This window comes from Myotis nattereri (assembly GCF_964212035.1).
Source record: "Myotis nattereri genome assembly, chromosome: 6".
Taxonomy (NCBI): Eukaryota; Metazoa; Chordata; class Mammalia; order Chiroptera; family Vespertilionidae; genus Myotis; species Myotis nattereri.
In genome coordinates, this window is record NC_138081.1 from 36,288,139 (window position 1) to 36,311,073 (window position 22,935).

The window sequence follows — 22,935 nt, forward strand, 5'->3', positions numbered from 1 at the left end:
AGAGTATTCCGCTTAGTGGAGGCCTTTGTTAGACAAAATGTAATGCTGCAGACTTTACAACATAAGGAAATTTTTTCCCAGAGGAGCTATAAGCTTCTTTGTCAAAAAAAAACAAAACAAGAGAGCCCAGCCAGCATGGCTCAGTGGTTGAGCATCAACCAATGAACCAGGAGATCACAGTTTAATTGTCCGTCAGGGCACACGCCTGGGTTGCAGGCTGGATCCCCAGTGTGGGGCAGCCGATCCGTGATTCTCCCTCATCCGTGATGTTTCTATCTCTCTCTCCCTCTCTCTTCCTCTCTGAAATCAATAAAAATATATTTTTTTTAAAAAAAGTAAGCAAGAGACATGATTGTCCCAAGTGGCTCCTTCGTGGCTGGACAGACTATGATGCCTCTGTGGCATCAACCAGGAAGCCGAGGTGTGCAGGCCGAGGAGCAAGCTCCTTGCTGCCCCGCAGGGATGCTGAGGAAACCAGGCATGTTGGGGAAAGCTGCCCACAGCTTCAAGGCTCCCGGGAACCCCAGACTTTCTGAAAGCCGTTGCCAATTTGCTGAGGGTTAAGTAGTAAGTGGTTCAAAAATGCATAGGGAGAGCATGGGATGGTGATGGGCCAGAACTACGAGGATGGATAGTCCTGTTCTCTGCCTTCTCGCTGTCCAGGCATCGCAGAGCCCAAGTAGCACGACGCGGTGCTGGGGTTCGAGATCTGGTTATTTGTACCTCAAACAGGTCCGAGTGAACCTTTCTGAAATGTTTTTTGGAACTAAAAATGCCTTGTCGTGCTTCTTATGGCTGTTTCAACCTGTTTCTTTCAGATACCATTGTTCTTATCGCTTCAATAGCAGTTGTTTCTGCAAAAACTCAGGGTAATATTTTTGCCACGTCCGCACTCAGAAGTCTCCGTTTCCTACAGATCCTCCGTATGGTGCGCATGGACCGAAGGGGAGGCACTTGGAAATTACTAGGTTCTGTGGTTTATGCTCACAGCAAGGTAAGATTTACTTTCTGACTCATAGAACAGGATTTTTTAAACTCTTGCATTGTTTGCTGAAATTTGATAAGCTTGTCATTAGCGAACTTAGTCATTTCAGAAATTGGCCAAAGTAATTTAGAGACACAGTATATAATGGATTGTTTAAAAATCATCATAAGTATCCAAGAAGTAGTCAAATGAATGGAATCGTGCATAAATAGATTTGTTTTCCTTTTTCAAAGATTGTTTTCACTTCTAAAAATCTTTCATTCCTTTTTTACCTAGGAATTAATCACAGCTTGGTACATAGGATTTTTGGTTCTTATTTTTTCATCTTTCCTTGTCTACCTGGTGGAAAAGGATGCCAACAAGGAGTTTTCTACATACGCAGATGCTCTGTGGTGGGGCACAGTAAGTATAAAAATCTGTTTTTATTTATTAGATGTTGTGAAAATTTTTCCCCTTCGAATACAGTGTAGTGTAATGATTCTGATGAAATTTTTCAATAAAATATTAACTCCCAAAAGAGAGTTATGTGAAAATATACTGTACTTATAATTGTCTAAAGAGTTCCCCACCCCCACCCCCCCTTTGGCTCAGCAAAGTTAACTTCTCTTAAAAATCATTAGTCATAATTCTTGAGTGCTAGATTGTTGCCAAAATAAAAGCATATCAATTTTAACTGTGATTAAAATGTTTATAAGCTCATTTGTTTGGTTTAGCTTTATGGAGCACAGATTTAAATTACCAAGTGCTACATTGGTTTGTCATTCATCAAAATGATGTAAAAAGTAAAGGAATGGTAGCTGAACAAAAGTTATAAAGGTGAAATTATGGCACAAAAAGTGAAAACGAGAAGATTGGTAACCATCTGTGAGATCAGAGATTATAAACACCTGATTTCAAAACTTTCCATTCAAATACCTTCTTTCCCTTTATATTTTTACTAATGGCTAGTTTTAACGAAATCAAAGTAATCATGACTCTCATACAGAAAGAAAATAACATATGCTAAATATTTTTACTGATTTTTTTTATCATTTAAGTAAGTACTAGTATTAATAATGTCACCAGTAAGATGTCAAAAGCAGTTCGAAGGACTACCTAAAGAACAAAAACATATCAAGATCAGGAATGAAGGTGCAAAAAGCTGTGGCACATTTACACAATGGGATATTATGTGGCCATAATAAATAAGGAACTCTTACCTTTTGTGACAGCATGGATGGACCTAGAGAGTTTTATGCTAAGTGAAATAGGCCAGTCAGAAAAAGACAAGTACAATATGATTTCAATTATATGTGGAATCTAATGAACAAATTAAACTAACAAACAAAATAGAAAGAGACTTAGAGATACAGAAAACAGACTAACTGCTGTCTGAAGGGAATGGTTTAGGGGACTGAGTGAAAAAGGTGAAGGTGTAACCAGACAATCAATGGGTCTGTGCTACCTGTCACTACTTGAGCCAATTAAGCAGAGACAGGGTTGCAACATTATGAGTGTTTATTCCAATACTGCCAGCAATATGGGAGAGCAGCAGGTCATCCAAAAAAAGTCTGCTCTGCACCCCACCATAAGCCAGCTGCTTATATAGGGTAAAAGGACAAAAGATTACATGGGGAAGTAACAAAAAGGTGTGCCACATGGGCAGTCAACAGATAAGTAGAGAGCTGGGGATCTTCAAAGGGATGCAAAAAGGCAGGGTGTCTTCAAAGGGCTTAGTGATATGCAAAGGCTGGGGGCGGGAGTCTTCAAAGAGTTGTCGATTCTGCGGCAAAGTTGTTCATCTTCCCATGATAATAGGCAGCTCCAAATGCGGAGGATGGGCTGCATTTTTAGGTGAGCTCCCATGTCCCATGTGGGTAACTGCCAGCCAGGTTAGAATGTGTCTTCTTTAATCAGAATAAAACAATCCCAGTTAACAGAGCATGATTAATATTTCTTACAATTCTAGCTGGTTCCCCAATGTTCTGTTTCTGCCCCTGTCAAAGGGATAAACAAGACAAAACAAAAATTATACACAGACAACAGTACGGTGATTACCAGAGGGAAAGGGGTTGGAGGGAAGTAGAAGAGGCTAAAGGAGGGATAAATGGTGATGGAAGGATTCTTGACTTGGGATGGTGAACACATGATGTAATATGTTACAGTATTGTACACCTGAAATCTACATAATTTTGTTAACCAATGTTAGCCTAATAAATTCAATACAAATTTCAAATGTTTTAAATTATTTTTATTGTTGACACTATTGCAGATGTCCCCATTTTCCCCCTTGCCCACTTCCACCCAGCCCCCACCAACTGTTCCCTCTGCCCATCACCGCACTGTTGTCTGCAGTGTGGTAATGGCCAGAGGGAAAGGGTGGTGGGGGCTGGGTGGAAGTGGGAACCTATGGGTTATGAATATATGTGCTTTGGCTGCTCCCTTCAGTTTCTTTCATCCAGTCCCTCACCTGTGACATGCTGTCACAAAAGGTAAGAGTTCCTTCTTTGTTACAGCTGCATAGTATCCCATCGTGTACCTGTTTCACAGCTTTTTTATTCACTCATCTGCTGATGGGCACTTGGGTTGTTTCTATATCTTAGCCATTGTAAATAATGCTGCATATATTCTTTTGAATTGGTGTTTCAGGATTCTTAGGATATACCCCTAGAGTGGGATTACTGGATCAAAAGGCAGTACCATTTTTAATTTTTTGAGGAACCTTCCTACTGTTTCCCACAGTGGCTGCACCACTTTGCATTCCCACCAACAGTGCACCACAGTGCTCTTTGCTACACATCCTTGCCAGCACTTGTTGTTTGTTGATTTATTGATGGCAACCATTCTGGCAGGTGTGAGATGATATCTCATTGTGATTTTAATTTGCATCTGTCTAATGATTAGTGACGTTAAGCATGTTTTTCATATATCTATTGGCCATCTGTATGTCCTCTTAAATGCATGTACAAATAAAGGCAAATCTGGCTGCTTTGAACAGTGTGAGAGGGAAGTCAATTAAACTACCACTAGACAGAATTTATTTCCATGTCTATAGACAAGAATTATTTTGCATTGCTACCAATTATCTACAATCTGCAGAGCTGTAAAATAACTGAAAGACCATGCAAGGTACAGAGCCCCATAAAATCACAATTCAATAACCTGGAAGGGGTACTCTAAACAACGCATAGTTTTCCATTGAAGCAAAATTTCCCTGCATTGTAAAGAATTTAAAAAACAGTCATTGACTAGAAAAGGCCTTAGAGGTCACATAATCTTATCGCCTATTGAGGAATGTAAGGCCAACGGTGACTTATTGCCTTATATTTTATAACTAGTAATGGCCAGGGCAACACTAACTCCCAAGGCCCTCTTTCTATGAAACTATTGACATTAACTAGATCTGAGTCAGAAAACGTTTATCAAGTTCAATGTTTGCAAATATGTTGATATTGCTATGCATTTAATAAACGTACTGCCTAAAAGGAAAAATAAATAAATGAATAAAATAAAATAAAAAATATTCATTGAAACATGTTCCATTAATAAGAATGTCACAGGATAAAGAAGTGCTTTATTCAATTCATAAACTATATCCTTTTTATTTTATTCCTTAAGACATTCCAACAGAGTGTTATGTGAAAATATACAGCATTTATAATTGTTTATTTAAAGAGTCACTCCATCTCTTTGGTCTAACAGTGTTAAGTTCTCTTATAACTTTGGCTGGATTGTTGCCAAAATAAAAATAAATCATTTTCTTAAACTGTGATTAAAACATTGGCAAGTTGTTTGTTTTAACTTTGTAGAGCATAGGTTTATTACCAGTTGTTGCATTGTTCCCCAAAACCACATCACCAGGAACCAGAACTTTTGTCAAGGACAAAGGAAATTTGTCAGGGCTTATATTAAGCAGAACTTGGTATTTTTGTTGATTGTATAGCAGCAATAAAATGAGTAAGAATCAAAAATGTATTCACCTATAGATTAAGATCTTTTAAATTATCAGAGTAAATGTCTACAAGATTGCACTATTGACAACAAAGCATTCCGTTGTTGTACTAATTTGTTTTCAACATCACTTCCTCCCATGCCCACCAGCAATAATGGTCATTTAGAAAGGAGGAAAATAGAAACCCCAAAAGAGAAAAGTCATCTGACATTCTTCAAACACTTCTTATTCAGAGGTGGGCAAATGTAGTTTACAGGTGTTCGTGAGGAAAATAATACAATAATTAATAATTGATACAAGAATAAACTTTCATATGCTCACAACTGTAAACTTACTTTTGCCCACCCCTGTATGTAGAGAGCGAATGAAAATCTATGACTCATGGTGGGATAAATTGTGTAAACTGAGATAACAAAAGACTTTTCTAGTTAATGAGGGGAAGAGAATTTATAAACCCAGGCTTTAAAGCAATGACTTGAATTTAAGTTTAGTGTTTGCTTCTCTTTGATAATTCTAACTATTTAAACTCCCATGTCACTTGGGTGCTCCTCTTCCCATTGGGATGCCCTTGTTGGGGACTTCAGCCTGCCAGCTCTGTCCCCTTTTTCCATTGGTCTTCCTTTCCCCCTTATTACTAACTAGAGGCCCAGTGCATGAAATTTGTGCACTGTGGGGTGGGGGGCAGATCCCTCAGCCCGGCCTGTGCCCTCTCACAGTCCGGGACCTCTCTCCTTACTGCCTGCCTGCTCACTGCTACTTAGTCCTGCCATGGAGTCAGGGAGGCTCCTGCCACCGCCGCCGCTGCACTCACCAGCCGTGAGCCCAGCTTCTGGCTGAGCAGCGCTCCCCTCTGGGAGCACACTGACCACCAGGGGGCAGCTCCTGTGTTGAGCGTCTACCCCCTGGTGGTCAGTGCGCATCATAGTGACTGGTCATTCTGGTCATTCCACTGTAATGGTCACTTAGGCTTTTATTATAACACTAGAGGCCCGGTGCATGAAATTCGTGCATGGGAGGGGTCCCCTCAGCTTAATCTGCACTCTCTCCAATCTGGTACCTCTTGGGGGATGTCCGGCTGCTGGTTTATGCCTGATCCCCTAACCGTCTCTGCCTGCCAACCTGATCGCCTCTAACTGCCCCCCCTGCCAGCCTGGTTGCCCCCAACTGCCCGCCCCCTGCCGGCCTGGTCACCCGCAACTGCCCCACCACCAGCCTGGTCACCCCTAACTGCCCCTCCTGCCGGCCTGGTCATCCCAAACTGACCCCCACCCCCGCCAGCCTAGTCGCCCCACACAGCCTGCTGTTCAGTCATTACTGTGACAGCGTCCTGGATAATTTGCATATTCCTCTATTATTGGTATAGATAGGAATTGTTGTATTGTGTTAAATAGTGTGTGGGAAACTCTTACTATATCTCTCACTTAGTCAACAGCTTGCTTCTTTTGCCAGAATAATCTGAGCAGCAGATTTTCAAAGATCATATCTGGGACTTTGGGGAAGGTGAGGGGAGCAACATATTTTCATCAATTTGCATTTCGATAGTGTTATTTTGACTGAAGTTTAACCAGTACTTAACAGACTTCTTGAATGGCTGAATATGTCTCTCTCTTTTTTTTTTTTTTCCGAGAAAAAAATCTAGTCTTGAATATAAGAATGAAAATCTTCTAAGACATTAAGTTTCTAGGAGTAAAATGGCCTTTTTGGTTCACAGTGGTTTGTTGATATTAACTGACTCATTAATGAAATTGTCTAAAGCCTAAAATAATAAGCAAACAGTGGGCTTATTATTACTATTCATTATAAGAATATGTACATTTTTGGTGTAAAATAAAAATAAATTTAGAATACTATACTTTCCATTATGTGTTAATCAAGACATTAAAGAATATATAGCTGGATACTTTTTAGTTAAAATTGTCTGCGTTGCACATAACAGACACCTTGCTAACTATGGAAGAATCCAGAATAAATAGGGAAATGAACACGTCTTGAATGGAGTGTTTCTAAGTAAGTGTTTCTAGGCTTGGTGGGGAAAAAAAGGAAATTTCCTTTATTAAAAAAGCCCAAAGTATCAACATTAAATATCAAAATGCAATTTGTGGCCCAGGGTAACAGCATCCCAGTGAATTCTAAATATCAGCTACTAAACTTCTTTCATTAAGAAGATGCTGAGAGCTATTTCCAAGAGCAACTTTTAGAGAAATACAATGGCGTGATCAGCACTGCTTAAAGCCAACAGAAATTCAAAGAAGTTTGTTCTCTGAAAACAATTCTGTGCTAGTGAATAATGGTACTTATTAGCTCATTGAGTAGGTGGGATAACCAATAAAAAAAGAGTCCAATACTAACAGCACAGCAAGTGCCCAGACAGAAATGGTGGCTACTGTTGATGTAGACATTGCTGCCCTGGATGTTAGCACCTTTATAACCAAAGGAACAAACAAAGCTATATGCTTCATGGCGGACCCAGAGCTTAAGCAAAGAAGCTGGGATTGGGGGTTGAGACGAAAAGATGTTCTGGGCTCTGAAGTGGCCACTGAAGGGTGTTGATGACAAAGGAAGCGGAGGAGGGGTGTGTGAAGTAAACCTAGTGGCTGAGATAGCGCCAGCTCCTGGAAGAAGGAGCTTCTAATTGCTGGGCAGAGCTCCATTTAATGTTACTTCCTGTTATTTTCTTTCTCTTTAGTTACTGTAGATTTATCCTGAAATAAATTTATAACAGTTTTTATTGCAGTTATTTTTTATTGCCTTTTTTCCTGTTATTATTTTTCTCCTCTTGATTTGCTTTAGATTTGTTCTGAAATAACTTAAGATCAGGTTTTCCTGAAGTAATTTTTTCTTGTAATAACCGGGTAAAGACCAGCTGATCCTCTTTCTATTTACTGCTATTCCTATGATGAAGATGCTGTTTGGGGTGGGTTTTTTTTAATAAAATAAGTACAGTAGCCTGTAGTATAAATATACTCTTGAGTAGCATCTGAATATAACCTCCACCTTGAAATTATTACTTCAGGCATGGAGAAGAATTCAATATCAGCCAGAGTTAGTCCTATAATACATGCTGAATATCGTAACAATCTGTCTCAAAGCAAACAATACAGAAGGCTCTGTGTATAATATAGTATACTGTGTACTCAACAGGTCGTACCACCTAGAAAATCTAAGAATAAGAAATGGTACAGATTTGTGGAATGAACAAAAATACCTTTGCCCTTGGGGGGGGGGGGGGAAAGGAGACATATGTAATACTCTTTGTAATACTTTAAGCAATTAAAAAAAAATACCTTGCCCTTGTTAATACCAGTTATAATTCTGAGAATCAACCCTCCTTACATTGGGTTTCCCAGGACAAAGTGTTTTCTGCAACTTTTATGAGCTGTTGTTTTCTAACTCAGTGCTGGTACATTAAATAAAAGTTAACAAAAGTTTCCTACCACCAATGTATTACCTGATGGTATCAAAGCCTTACTTGCTGTGAGATAACCAACACACCAGTTATAACTATTCAAGAATATTGCTAACCACCAAGTAAATACTGAAACACACATACCCCAGCCACTACCCACCAAAGCACCCTGACTGTTAGGAGCATCGACAAGTCCCAGGCCTACCTAATGGCATGCACTTATGAAGTACATTGGTCATAAGCCTCTTTGGAGAAGTCTTTCCTGAGAACTCTGTTCCTTTTTTAATGTCATCTCACACATGGCTCTGGACAATTTTGCTCGGTATTATTCTATAACTATTGAGCACATGCTATATAGAAAATGACAAAGTAATAGTCAGGAGACCTAGGTTCCAGCCCCATCGTTATGATTTAGTGAAGGTGTGATACTAAGCAATCATTTAATATCTCCATAAAATGGCTACAATAATGTTACCCAAACATGAAGTTGCTGTGTGTGTTAAATCGGGGCATGTAAATGTGCTTTATCGAGCACTGGACAAATGTTAGTCACTCCTGTTGTTACATATTTGACCACAAGCCTGGTAGGAAAATATAGAATGCTAATGCCCTGAGCTACCTGCCGCAGCAGAACCCAAATTATATGATGCCACCACCACAGGAGCTTCTGATGTTTAAAGATTGAAAACCTTTCCGATCTACTAGTTCAAGGTGACCAAATTTCAAAATTAACTGCACAGGTTCTGTGTACCCACTACCTGAAACCAGGTACTCAGGAGGTGACCCAAGGAAATGAGGAGAGGGAAAAGAGAAAAAGGAGAGGAGGGGAGGAGAGGGGAGGGGAGAAAAATTGTCGACAAACTGCCAATGATAATCATCCTCCCTTAAAGGACCCCCTTGTGGAGAAACTATACTGTGCTATGGAAATCTACAACTAGTATATTCTTAACTTGCTCACATGAGTGAATTAGCTATAAACTAGTATTCTTAATTGTATCTTCCAAATCAGACCAATGAATTTTTGTTGATTTGTTGCTTGAAGGAAAGAAGAAAGGATTTATAACTCCTGGTCTGGAATTAATTCTGCTATTAAAAAAACAAACAACTAGCCTAACTGATGTCTAAATTATAATCTGGCCATAGCTTATGCCATCCCATTTTTTAAAATCAGAATTTGCACTTATTTTGTAGTGTTATTCCTAAGGAAGAATTCTTGATTGCTAAACACACTAAGTACTCCCAATGCACCTCAGGCTTTGCTAATGCAAATTCACTTTTATGCCAATATTTGCAACCCACAGATTTTTCAGAAAATATCCTTTCTCACCTGGGTGACTGCAGTTGAGCATATGGAATATGAGGGCAAACATTTATCTGAGCTCTTCCTACCTGCCGAGTCACCTTCACATAAATGGTCCACCTGGGGGTGCAGCATGGACTGCCAGCCTTCCTGAGGCTGACGGGATGGAGCAGGGATGGAGCAGGGGCTGACGTCGTTTCCTCTCAGGCCCCCAGCTGTCCCATCAGGCACAGCCTGAGGACACATCTGCCAGCCTCACCTCAGGCCATACAGGCTGGTTGGTGAATGGCATCCTCTCACTTAATCAAAGTATTACTCTGACTGAAACTGCACTAAAAAGATACTGGAAATGTTTTAACTGTATCTTTTAATTTTTAAAAGTAAATTCAAGCCGAAACCGGTTTGGCTCAGTGGATAGAGCGTCGGCCTGCAGACTGAAAGGTCCCAGGTTCGATTCCGGTCAAGGGCATGTACTTGGGTTGCGGGCATATCCCCAGTAGGGGGTGTGCAGGAGGCGGCTGATCGATGTTTCTCTCTCATCGATGTTTCTAACTCTCTATCTCTCTCCCTTCCTCTCTGTAAAAAAATCAATAAAATATATTAAAAAAAAAAATTCTATCACATTTAAAAAAAAAAAAAAGTAAATTCAAAATTTTCATGACCCTTTCTAATGATATTGTAAGCACCATGGTCAAAAGTTAATGAGCAGCCCTGGCTGTTCAGTGGTTAGAGTGCCAGCCTGCCCACCAAAGGGTTGCAGGTCCAGTCCCCAGCCCTGGTTGGGGCAAATAAGGGAGCCAGTCCATGAGTCAGTCTCTCTCTCTCTCTCTCTCTCTCTCTCTCTCTCTCTCTCTCTCCCCCCTCCCTCCCTCTCTCTTCCATTCTCTCTAAAAATCAATGGAAAATATATCCTCTCATGAGGATTAACAACAACAACAAAAGTCAATGAGCAGTGTATAAAAAGATATACCACTATTAAAAGTTGGAATTTATTTCTATCATCTCCCCTTGCCTGGAACAATAATGTGATTAATCTGTCATTTGTTTGGAGTATGTTATTTCTTTATTTAGCTTATTAAGAAACATTATCCTGTGTGGCATTGGCTAGCGAATTTATTATAATTCCCACAGCAAACCTATGCTAAATAATAACTGGCAAAGAAAACAAAATGTCAGTGAGTAGGAATAAATAATAAGTGCATAAATAAATAGAGTAATAAATCTTTAAAATTTAATCTATCTAGCATATGCTAGCTAGCATATCTCTTATAAACCCTGGAAGTAGATCAAAAATGGAATTATGCCCAATATAGTGGATTTCCTCCAAGTGCGATTTTCTGCAATCCCCTGAAGTTCACGTAGGCCGCCTCCCAAGTTTCCCTTGAAACAAGCTGCTGTTCCAGGAGCCCCCTGAAGAGCTGGTGCCTTCGGGGTCCTGTGCAAGCCCACCTTCCTCTGACTTTAGATCCACGCGAAAGGAATCATTACTGGGCCCAGCCACTGACAGAGTCACAAGTTTTCGGGGAGACAGACATGGGTCTATTGTTCAGCTTAAGGATAGGAGAATAAGCACCAAAGGGGCTTCTGCTGTCCAGTCCATGGGCAGAGGACACGCTGATAACCATTAGCAGAGCCTTCCAAGTGCTAGGATAAGAAACATAATGTAGTTGTTCTGTCCCAAGGAGACGCACTTGTACTTCAAGGACAGCTTGACCTGAAAGTCCAGAAAATCAGTGAACACCTATGCAAGCCTCATCTGAGGATGGTTTTACCGAATGCAGCCAGGCATTGCCTTAGAGAGTCAGCAGCTACATGGAATGGACGGGCCAGCATGAATTTATTGAGAAGGCTCACATCTTTTTATTGTACGTTCATCTTAGAAACATCCTAATTTCATGTCTGCTGCTATCTCTTCATTCACATCAGAAAGCTCAGTGGTCCCCTTTTAGCCACAGGAAGTGAAATGATACACCCAGGAAATCCCTCACCAACCCCCCTCCCTGACTCAGAGAGAGACAAACTGCCACTCTGTTGGCAGATCCTCCTCAAACCTAGCCTGGCAATAAAAGGCCCCTATGTTTTCAACCAAGCAACACCCGAGAGATGTTGAAATTGGAGTGACTTTGAAATCGGAGTGGAGGAAGTTGCTGTGGCCAAGCTGCTGGTCATTCCAGTCTCCTGCACGTGATGAGACGTGATCATCCAGAAATCTGAACCAGAGTGCAGAGAAGGTGGGCAGAGTCTTTGCTGCCCCCAGAGGGACTCCAGGGTGCTGCTCTCAGAGTTCACAACACTCTTCTCCTGCACAAACCACCCTGTAAGACTGAGGGCAACCCTCTGGGAATGAGAGAGCAGGCATTCCTCTACTCAGAAAACAACACTGAGCACGTCATCACCTGGCCATGTCTCATTCTTCCGAGCTAGAGGCAGTGGTTTAAAACCCGCTCTCTAAGCACAGGGCCCAGGAGAATAATGCACATGTATAACGAGAATGTAAAGCAAACCGTGAAATGTGACATTATTGCTGTGACCAAACTATGAAATTTCTCCTTCAGTTTATTACAATTAATAAACGGCTGTAAAAGGATTAAGGTATTTTGTAGGAAAAGTGCAGTAGATTAAAATCTTTCCCATAGATTTAAGATTGGGGACCTGTAATAAAATTGAGCCAGATATTTTTTCTGCAAACCCAGGGAATCCCTTTGAGAGTCCCCTGCTGATACTGTGGGTGGCATTTTACTAACTTGGTCACTGGGTTCCAGTACAAAGTCCCTCTCTTCAACCTTGGATGGCCTTCCTCTGCTTCTGGTTGATTTGTACTTGATGCCTCTCACACCCTCACAGCCCAAGTCTTTTCCTCTGTTACATGCCTTTTCCTCCCCACAGGTAATCCAGTCATCTCCTTCACTGGAACTGAAGGGAACTGACTGGGACCTTCCCAGTCCTGCCCTCCACTCCCACTGTGTCCATCCACATTTCCTCCCCAGCGTGTAATAGGTGTCTTTTCACACTGCCAAGGCTAACCCTTCCAACTGTACCCTTGATTCTTTTTCCTCTGCCTCCTTGGGTACCTTACCCCATCATAAAACCATCACCCCTACCCCCCTCAGTCCCATCCTCTCTGCAGACAGGTGCACATACATCCTGGAAAGCCTCTCCTCAAGTCAGGGAGTTCTTGCCCTCCCTCCATTTGTCACCAATATTCTTGAAAGGATTCTTCATTGATTTACTAAATATTCATTGAGCTCCTTCTACTTTGTGGCAAGCATTGTGTTAGATATGAGGTAGCTAGCAAAGAGTAAAGACATGATTCCTCCCTCTAGTAAAGGAAATAAGAGCCCTTCCACCAAAGCAAAAGACAGTGAACTACCACTAATGCCAAGTGCTCTTAAGAAACAAGGATCTGAAATTGGCATGAATGAGGTTCCATGATAGACGAAGTGGGTAGAGAAGGCCTCTCTGCTGTTGAGGTCTTTTGGAGAAGATCTGAAGGATGAGAAAGAACCTGGGAAAGAGTGGGGAGAAGAGCAGTTCTGGCTGAGGGAATAGGATGTGCAGAGGCCCTGAGGCAGAAATACACTGGCCTGTTTGAGCATCTGAAAGGATGCTGTGATTAAAGGGTAGTGAGCAAGGGGGAAATCAAGATGTTCTTGCGGAGGTAGGCAGAGACCTGATCGTGTAGGCCATAGTTAGGAGATTAGAATTTATTCTGAATTTAATAAGTAGCCATTGAAGGGTTTTTAGAAAACAACAAGAAAATGATACCCCTTGCAGGTGTGTGGAGAAGGAATTGGAAAGAGGCAAGAGCAAAGACAGAGCAATTAAGAGGCTGCAGTAGCAGCCTGCTCTACTGTGGTGGCAGTGAAGACAGAGTGAAGGGCATGAGTATGCAATATCTTTGGGAGATAGAAACAATGGGTCTTGCTGACATATTCAGTAAGAGGAGTGAGGGAAGGAGCAATTAGGATGACTCTGAGGCTTCTGACATGAGCAACTGGGTACATGGTGGTGCTCTGAATTAGGATGAAAAGGGAAACATTTGGGGAGTAATGGGTTGGAAAGAAACAAGAGTTCTCTTAAACATGCTAAGTTTAAATGACTGTGCAACATCCAAATAGAAAAAAAGCAAGTGCAGGTTTGTGAACCTGGCGTTCAGAAGAGTGGTCTGGCCTGGAAGTATAAATTTGGTGTGTTCAGCGTTAACATAGTATTTAAATCCATGAGAGCATTTAAGATCACCTGGGAATGGGAGAGGAGGGTATGAAAGAGAAAGGAAAGTTAGAGGAAAATATAATTTTAAAAAAAACAGAAAAAGACCCAGAAACAACCCTCAAGAATCCAAAATTCAAGGGTTGACTAAATTAGGGGGAGCCACGTAAGAGGAGCCACCAAAGATATAAAGGGAAAACCAAAGAAGTGAGGAGAGGAGAGAGAGTCTAGGAAGGGGTGGTCAGCTGAATGGAATGCTTCTGAAAAGTCTGGCATCATGGAGTTTACCTCCCTCTATTGTTTCTGCCTCTAAAAATGTTAACCCTCCTTCAAATCCCAGATAAGATGACGTGACAACAGCAACCACTTAGTGAAAAATCACTAGTCTATCTCTGTATCAATATCTTTTCTCAGTCCTCATTCTCCTTGTTATCTATGAGCCTGTGACATCAGGGATCACCTGGTCCTTTGTGAAACTCTTCTCCATTAAGTTTACATTTCTATTACTCACTTTTAGTTCTCTTGTTTTTTTAAAAAAAAAAATTCTTTTTTTATTCTACTTTCCCTTAAATGTCTGTGTTTCCTGAAGTGTCTTTGGGCCCTTTCTTTGAATGCTTTGCAATCTCCTTTATTCACAGAACTTCAATAATCACCCTGTGCCTGAATCCAAAACCCAAATCTCATGCCAACCCCAATAATCTCTCTCTCTTTCAAGACTCAAGCTTTTGATCTCAACTTCCCGCTCAACATTTCTAGATCAGCATCACACTGACATTTTTAAAACCCTTTCTTGCAAAACCAAACTCTTCACCTTTGCTCCAAAGCTTTCTCTTCCTCATTATTATATTTTTATTTATGGTACAACCACCTTCCCCTTGAAATTGTCAAGCCCTTGTTCACTTAGTCTTCCCCTTCATCCCAGGCAGTCAATAAATGTATTCTTATTGAACTTCCTAAACACATCTCTTCCTCCTCCACTCCCATAGAGTCCCACTGCCACTGTTCCAGTCCCCTTGCCCTTCATTCTGCCAGATCTTGCAGAACCGCATAGGCACTGGAGAGGAGCTGAGACTGTCTAAGGGGCATGGAAAGCCTCTGGGCAGTTGACCATGGGAGAGACAAAGGCACTCCCTGATCTGGTTAATCTCCCCTTTCACTAATCCTCTTCAGACCTACCTGAACAACTGAACAACTTACACTTTCCAGAACCTACCCTATTTCTTCTCATTACTGTGCAGCTGGTCACCCTCACCCAGATCACCCTCTTTATCATTTCTGCCTCTCAAAATATTAGTCCTGTCCTGGCTAGTGTGGCTTAGTTGATTGAATGTCATCTCATGCACCAAAATGTTGCTGGTTCGATTCCCAGTCAGGGCACGTGCCCAGGTTTCAGGCCCGATCCCCAGTAGGAGATATGCAGGAGGCAGCCCATTGATATGTCTCTCTCACATCAATGTTTCTCTCTCTCTCCTTCTCCCTTCCTCTCTCTCTAAAACATATATATATGTTCTTTGAAGAAGAATATGTGTGTGTGTGTGTGTGTGTGTGTGTGTATCCTTCAAAGCCTAGGTTTAATGACATCTCCCAGTAAAACCTCTTCAACCACCCAAGCTGGTAATCATCTGTTCTCTGAATTCCCATGGCAGATTAACTGTGCATCCATAATAATACCTGTCTTGCTTTTTTGTTTTAATGATTTTTGTGTGACATGTCTCGCCTCTTTATGCCGTAAATATCTCAGGACAAGAACTATGTACCACTTGTTTTTGTTCCACTACAAATCATAGCACGTACCTTGCATGCACCAGACCTTTAGGAAATGTCTGCCAAGGTAATAAATGAACAGCCATAATTGACATAAATTATTGTTTTGTGTACTGAATCAGTCCTAAATCCGCGGTGCTATCATTTCTGTATCACTGATGGTTATCCACTCACTTAAATAACCTTTCTTTGAATGCACTTAGAAAAGATGGAAAACTGTGTTATAAAGTAGGAACAAGTATGTAGGTTATTCCCTATCTTAAACAAAGAGAAGTTCTGTTATGCGTCATGGAAAATTAAAGCACAGTAATAAAATGAGCCAACAAGACTTGTTGAATACTGATTTAGTGGAAACGTTGCTTTGCCTCCTGTTCATAGGTCCTGACTTTCCTCTCATGTACTTAAGCTGCACGTTCTATTTATTTTGTTTTTAGATTACATTGACAACGATTGGCTATGGAGACAAAACTCCCCTAACTTGGCTGGGAAGATTGCTTTCTGCAGGCTTTGCGCTCCTTGGCATTTCTTTCTTTGCACTTCCTGCCGTGAGTATCTTCACAAAAATAAAGCAGTTTAAATTCGATCTTAGAGGTTTGTTAGTATGAGCTTTCACAAATTGATATGCCCAGGAACATATCTATATCATATACAAATATAATTTTTCTGATATAATGTTGAGTTTTCTACATATATCCATGTGGACAATGTATAAAATATAGTCTTCTCTTGGAGACGCTTAACCTGGGAGTTTTATACCAGCTAGGTCTTTATGCCCAAATAACAATTCAGATAGCATCACCTCTCAGTCCACATGCTACTAATACATTTAGAAGATTTGTAAAGACCGAAAGATTTCTTTTTAAACCGATGGTTCCAATTTGGTTTATACTGTGTGCTACTGAAGAGGAGGATGTGCACAAGTGGAGTATTTACTTCTCCCAGTCCATTTGTGTGAAAAGCATATGACCTTAAAGGGTTTTCATTATATCAGATGATTTATTCTTTGTGTCATCATCATTGATTTTTCATAATGAGCAGTTTCTGCATCTTATCAGAATGGAGAACACATTTATCTTCTCCCAAGTTTCTGATTATTTTCTCCTTAATGGATGAAGCTTGTCTTTCCGATCATTGTGTCTCCTCTTATTTCCTTAAAGGAAATTGGTCAAGATATTGCAATCTGCCTCCATCCACAAGCTCTCACTTCTTTCATGTCACCCCTCATGGGGGGAACAGAGCCAACAAAAAGGAGTTTTTAAAGGAGTGGCAGCAGTCATGCTTAAGGAAAAATAGCCCCAGTTTCACTTCAGACATGAGCTGACTCATCACAGTCTCTGCCTAGCAGAGACCCAGGGCACCCGTCCAAGGGAAGCCAGGGGAGTGGGGATTTTCAACACCATGGCCTTGAGCTCACGGGCTCCTTCTGTGCCTGTGAACCAGTGTCCTTCCCATGGCCACTGCCAACTCCAGATCGCCCAGCTGGTTCTGCGCAGACCACACAGAATCACAGAGAAGAGACTGAAAGACCATGCAGAAGCTTGAGCAGGAGACCTCATTTTGAATTCTAGTTTTGTCAGGAACTACCTCTGTGACTGTTCCAGTTCTCTAGGGCTGCTGTAAGAAAGCATCACAGACTGGGTGGTTTAATCAGCAGAGATGCATCATCTCACAGTTCTGGAGGCTAGAAGTCCAGAATCAAGAAGATGGCAGCATTGGTTCTTTTTGAGGGCCAGGAGAGAAGAATGCTGGCCTCTTTCCTTGGTTTGTGGATAGCCATCTTCTCCCTGAGTCTTTACATTATCTTTCTTTCTACATCTGTGTCCCAATCTTTTAAGAACGCCAGTCTTATTGAATAAGGACCCACCCCAATGACCTCATTGTAGCCTGATTACCTCTGAAAAGACCTTGTCTCCAAACAGAGTCAGCATCTGAAGTAGTAGGGATTAGGTTTCCAACATATGAATTTTGGAGGGAAGCCATTCTGCCCATAGCAATAACCTTGGGTACATTTATTCATCTATATAATGAAGAAAGAATTATTATACCCTGAGAAATTTTGTGAAGACCTATGTGATAATGTCAGTCCAGTGCTTGTCATAAAAAAAAAATTTCCTATATGAATCCAGATGTATGTTTCCTGTTGTGAAATGAAAAAAAATCAAGGAGAGTAAAAACAGCATCTGACTTATCCAGAATCAACTTACCTGTTTACCTCAACAGTTTAGAGCAGAGCAGCAATTCACTCAATAATCAAATTTCCGACAGGAAAAACCTGTAAATAAAATGCAGTCTTGGGCTTTTCCCCCAAAATAATGGCACAAAATGCCTGCTGCTTTTGTGTTTATACTTAACCTGAGGCCACATGTGTAACAACTCTGACTGATCCAGTGAAAACCTACAAATAGGGAAGTAGGCAACTTCTGGGCTGTTAGAATCAGCAACAGTGTATGTGCTGTCCTCAGCAGCGAGCCTCTTAAGAGCTATGCATGAACTTTTCTTAACTTAGAGGAAAACTTGATAGTTTCACAATTCCTTGAAGATTATAAACAGCAAATGAAAAGGTAGGTTGATAGAACAAACAGGAAGAGATGGTGAAAGACTAACAAGGGAAAGAATAGAAAACCTGTAGGAAGCAAGCAGACGTAAGTGTTCCAAATGTGTAAAGACCAGGGCCCAATTAGTGTTAGGGTCACCACGCCTCCAGGAGCTGGTTGCATCTGTCAGAGAGATAGTAGGTCCCCAACATGAAACTCTGAACTATGTCTCTCTGCTCAGTTCAAGATCAGAGACTAAATAATCATTCTTGGAAATGCTTCCCAATGAAGTGATTATAATTTTTATTTATGCCAATTAAATCAATATATGTTGGATATATAAAAACTTGCTTGCACAGAACAGAACATTCCCTAACAATGCCAAGAAAAGTAAACTTTACCATGGATCTTTTTACTGCAACCTCACATCAGGTGCAGAGTTCTTATATTTTTTTTAATATGTTTTTATTGAATTTAGAAAGGAAAGAAGGGGAAGGGAGAGAGACATAGAAACATCAATGATGAGAAAGAAACATCAACATTGATCAGCTGTCTCCTGCACACCCCCTACTGAGGATCAAGCCCGAAACCGGGGCATGTGCTCTGACTGGAATGCAACTGCTGACTCCAACCGGTGACTTCTTGGTGCATTGGTCAATTCTCAACCACTGAACCCAACCAGCCAGGCTCTTATGTATTTAATGAAAGACTAAATTGTTCATATATACCTTAAAAAAAACAAGGTGACTGGAATTGCCACTATGTCTATGCACCCACTGGCCAACATGTTGTCTGAGATTTAGGATAGTGCATTGGCATTTTGCTATGAAAGTTAGAGGTGGATTATGGGCCACCACTGTTTGGGGTTTCTCCCACCCAGGAAACCTGAGGACAAAGAAAGAGAAGAGCCTTTTCTCATCTTCCCCTCAAAGCTGAAGGACTCTCCTGCACATCACAGAGGCATACAGGTCAGCCTCTCCAAGCTCCTCTGGGAGGTTACTTTCCCTGAGGCCCACTGCCTCCCGGGGCTAACAGGCTAAGGAGCTCACAGGGGCAGCCCCAACTTCAGCATCACCCTGAGGAACAGGGCTTCCTACCCTTCAGGGCGTGCTCTTTCCTCTTTCAAGGAGTGGCTTTCAGTCTAGTCTGTTCACCATGTGTGGGGTACAAATTGGGCTCATTTAATCTGGAAGGTAACAGGGATAAATATTTTAAATGTCTACCAAAACCTCTTTTCTTGCCACTTAGTATATGTATCACCTCTTGGCATAATACTAAAACTCAAAACCTAAAAATGTAAGTTATGTGATATGAGAAAATGAATTAAACCAAAACTCAATTTCTAAGAAGTTGTATTTGTTGGTGTCAATAGTTGAAGAGAAGGCACACAAATTATATATATATGTAAGTTACATGTGAGGATACATATAAACTTACACCAATATATATACATAATAGACTTTAACACACTTCCAGTTAGGTTCGCTATGTTGTAGCCTCAGGGACGCAGAAGAAGACTGGAATGGAGCCATCATGAGATGATCAGCAGACCTGGTTTAATAATAGTTGTAATGTACAGTCTGGCGCAAGAGATGGGAACAAATGTTTACTATTAATGTTTCTAAGCAATACCAATAAGATTTTCAGCACATTTTAGTTTGTTTGGCAGATGTTGACTCTGTGATTTGTAGGGCCTGTCTTCATTTTTCAAGAGGGATTTAACTCCGAACCTCATACCCCCATACAAAGTGCTCCAAAATGGTAGCTATTGCTGTTAATGCAATATCTACAAAATCAGAATTAGGCTGCATATGAGTGGTTTATATATAATACATAGTATAAATATGTGCTATAAGTTCAAATGCTTCCTATTCTCTTACATGTTTATACTTCATGAAAGTTGACATCAAAAGGAAAATAACTAGCCCTAACCGGTTTGGCTCAGTGGATAGAGCATCAACCTGTGGACTGAAGGGTCCCAGGTTCGATTCCGGTCAAGGGCATGTTGTGGGCACATCCCCACTAGCGGGTGTGCAGGAGGCAGCTGATCAATGTTTCTAATTCTCTATCCCTCTCCCTTCCTCTCTGTAAAAAATCAATACAATATATATTTTCAAAAAAGGAAAATAACTAAATCTTTCCTAAATGATTTTAAATAGCAGAAAAAAATTAAAAGTTAGGATTAACTATAGTTGACCTGAATTTGAAAATGGAGGGCCATTTTTATAACCTCTAATGAAGGGAAATGTTTAAATCTAAAATCAAGGCTATACAGTCCCGGTTTTTATCAAGTTTAGTTTGTGCAGTCATAAACTATATGAGATGAAGATCTTAGCAAGAGACAGTCTCTGAAAAAGAAATGGAAAACAGAACCTATGACATAATTTCTAATTTTATGATAGTCATTTACCCTAGCTAATAATAGAGTTGATCATTGCTCATTAATAGTATTATATAACTATTATAAACATGCAGTAGTCTCCCCTTTTCTGAGGTTTCACTTTCTGTGGTTTCAGTTACCAATGGTCAATCTTGATTGGAAAACATTAAATGGAAAATTCCAGAAATAAACAAGTCATAGTTTTAAATTGCATGCCGTTCTGAGTAGTGTAATGAAATCTCCTGTCCTCGTGCTTCGTCCTGCCTGGGACTTTGTCCAGCGTATCCATGCTGTAAACCTTATCCCACCCATTAGTCACTTAGTCATCTCTGTTATCAAACCAGTTATCAGACACAGAGAGAAAGACCACACTCACATAACTTATATTACAGTGTACCGTTACAATCGTTTTATTTTATTACTGTTGTTGTTAATCTCTTACTGTGCCTAATTTATGAATTAAACTTTATCTAGGTATGTGTGAATAGAAAAAAACAGTACATATAGGCTTCGGTACTATCTGTGGTTTTAGGCATCTACTGCGGGTCTTGGAACATATCCCCGTGAATAACTGGGAGGACCACCATAATCACATTACTTATTATCTGGTTATTGTCACAGATGTACTCAGAATTGTGGCTTCTCAAGATAAGAAGGAAAGTTCAAGGTTATCTAGAGTGCAACCATATCTTAGCCAAGTTTCATCCCGCTGAGACCACCTCCTAAAGAAGAGAAACCCACCACCTCCCAGGCAGCCAATACCAACTTTGAGCTTCTTTGAAGAAATAAAGAAAAGAAAAACAACCATTCCTTAACTGTGGCGAATACTGACTTAGCACTTATCAGATACCCATCTCTCACCAAAGGGTTAGACTCCTTGAAGTTTAATAAAAAGCTAATAATTTATAGCTAGCAAGTAACATCCACAGACTTGAAAGCAGTGATGCTCCATGTCCCATGGCAATAAACTGGAGACTTACAAAGCCCGGAGACTGGATTTAGCAAGCTCTGAAAGCCAGCACGGGGCTGACACACAGCATCTTGAGTCCACAGTGTTAGACCAAAGCAAAGTGAGAAGAGGGGAGCGTTTCAAAGAGCCAGAACTTTGGCAGATGGAGATGATACACAAGCAAGCCAGGCCAAAAATTAACATAAACGTAAGAGGGACATACTAATCTTACCAACTCCAACATCTGAATAGATGAGCCAAGACCAAAAAGTAAGGAATGCCAAAAGTGTGAGATTAAAACTCAGAGAAACAGGAATGTGCTTTGCAATAATAACCCAAGTTCTTGTCTTTATTGCACAGACAGGCAAAATGGAAAACCTCCTATGTCTTGAAAACTGAGTGTTTGTTTGTCTCACCTGAAAAACTGTCCTCCCCTCCCCTTCCACTTTATTTTGGTAGGTGTAGACTTATAGCATTATGAGAACTAAACAGGGACAGATTTTAAACACTCTCCACACCGCCCCCCCCCCCATTTCACATAGAAAACTCAGTTATTTCACCGAAGTGCTAGAAACACTCCCATGTCCACAGCAGCCAGACTTTAACTCTTCCGAATTTCATATCCACCTCTATTCAAAAGCAGAATTCATGTCCTCCATATTCCACCACTGGGTAGGACCATTTACTCTAACTTAGGCAGAAAGAAATGTTACAGAGGGCACACAAAAGACATTTTTTAATGGTGATTTTTATTTGTAATTAGAGTGCCTCTACCATATCATAAGAGACAATAACTGGCAATGCCTGGGTGATTTACTAAAGAACGGAAGCTATTACATTTCTAGGCAGTCTTGCCCAACAACTCGCCATTGGCCACTGGTAATATAATAGAAGTGAATAGTGTTTGTGTTAATAAGTTTGTTTTAATATTTCTGGACAGGTTGCATACATACTGTGTCTTTTCTCAGCCTCTTTTTAGAAGTTGCGTTTGTGTGTGTGTGTTTTAATTTTTAACAGTGCTATTGGGAGGGGGAAAAAACTTGAGTGTTATTTTTGTGTTTTGTTCCAGGGCATTCTTGGCTCAGGTTTTGCATTAAAAGTACAAGAACAGCACCGCCAGAAACACTTTGAGAAAAGAAGGAACCCAGCTGCCAACCTCATTCAGGTAAATGTCAATGTAATAGGTAGATGGCAACATCTGTCTTCATAAGTGCTTGCTGGGTCATTTTCCAATCTCTGTGCTCCATTGCTTTCAAGCTACTGTTTTGGGGTGTGTGTGTGTGTGTGTGTGTGTGTGTGTGTGTGTGTGTGTGTTTAATGAAGCTGGAACTTAACGTACAGTCTTAGATTTGAGCAAGTGCCCCCCATCCCAAACAGAAAAATAATATATATTTTCAGTAAATGGTCCATGTGTTGTTCGGGTTAATTAGCCGTGCCAGCAAGGCCATGTAGAGGTTAGCAGCTGTGTTGCTCCTGG

General features: G+C 40.7%; 1 protein-coding gene across 5 annotated transcripts in view; it reads left to right on the plus strand.

Moving 5' to 3' along the window:
* The window catches only part of KCNQ5 (potassium voltage-gated channel subfamily Q member 5), a gene marked incomplete at its 5' end in the record, with an annotated part of 518,709 nt that overhangs the window by 401,320 nt on the left and 94,454 nt on the right, over positions 1-22,935 (plus strand). For all 5 annotated transcript variants that reach the window (XM_081094504.1, XM_081094506.1, XM_081094508.1 and 2 more), the window contains 4 exons: positions 819-994; positions 1,262-1,387; positions 16,030-16,140; positions 22,528-22,623. In XM_081094504.1, coding sequence (XP_080950630.1) covers positions 819-994; positions 1,262-1,387; positions 16,030-16,140; positions 22,528-22,623 — 509 coding nt within the window. The remainder of the gene's footprint in view (positions 1-818; positions 995-1,261; positions 1,388-16,029; positions 16,141-22,527; positions 22,624-22,935) is intronic.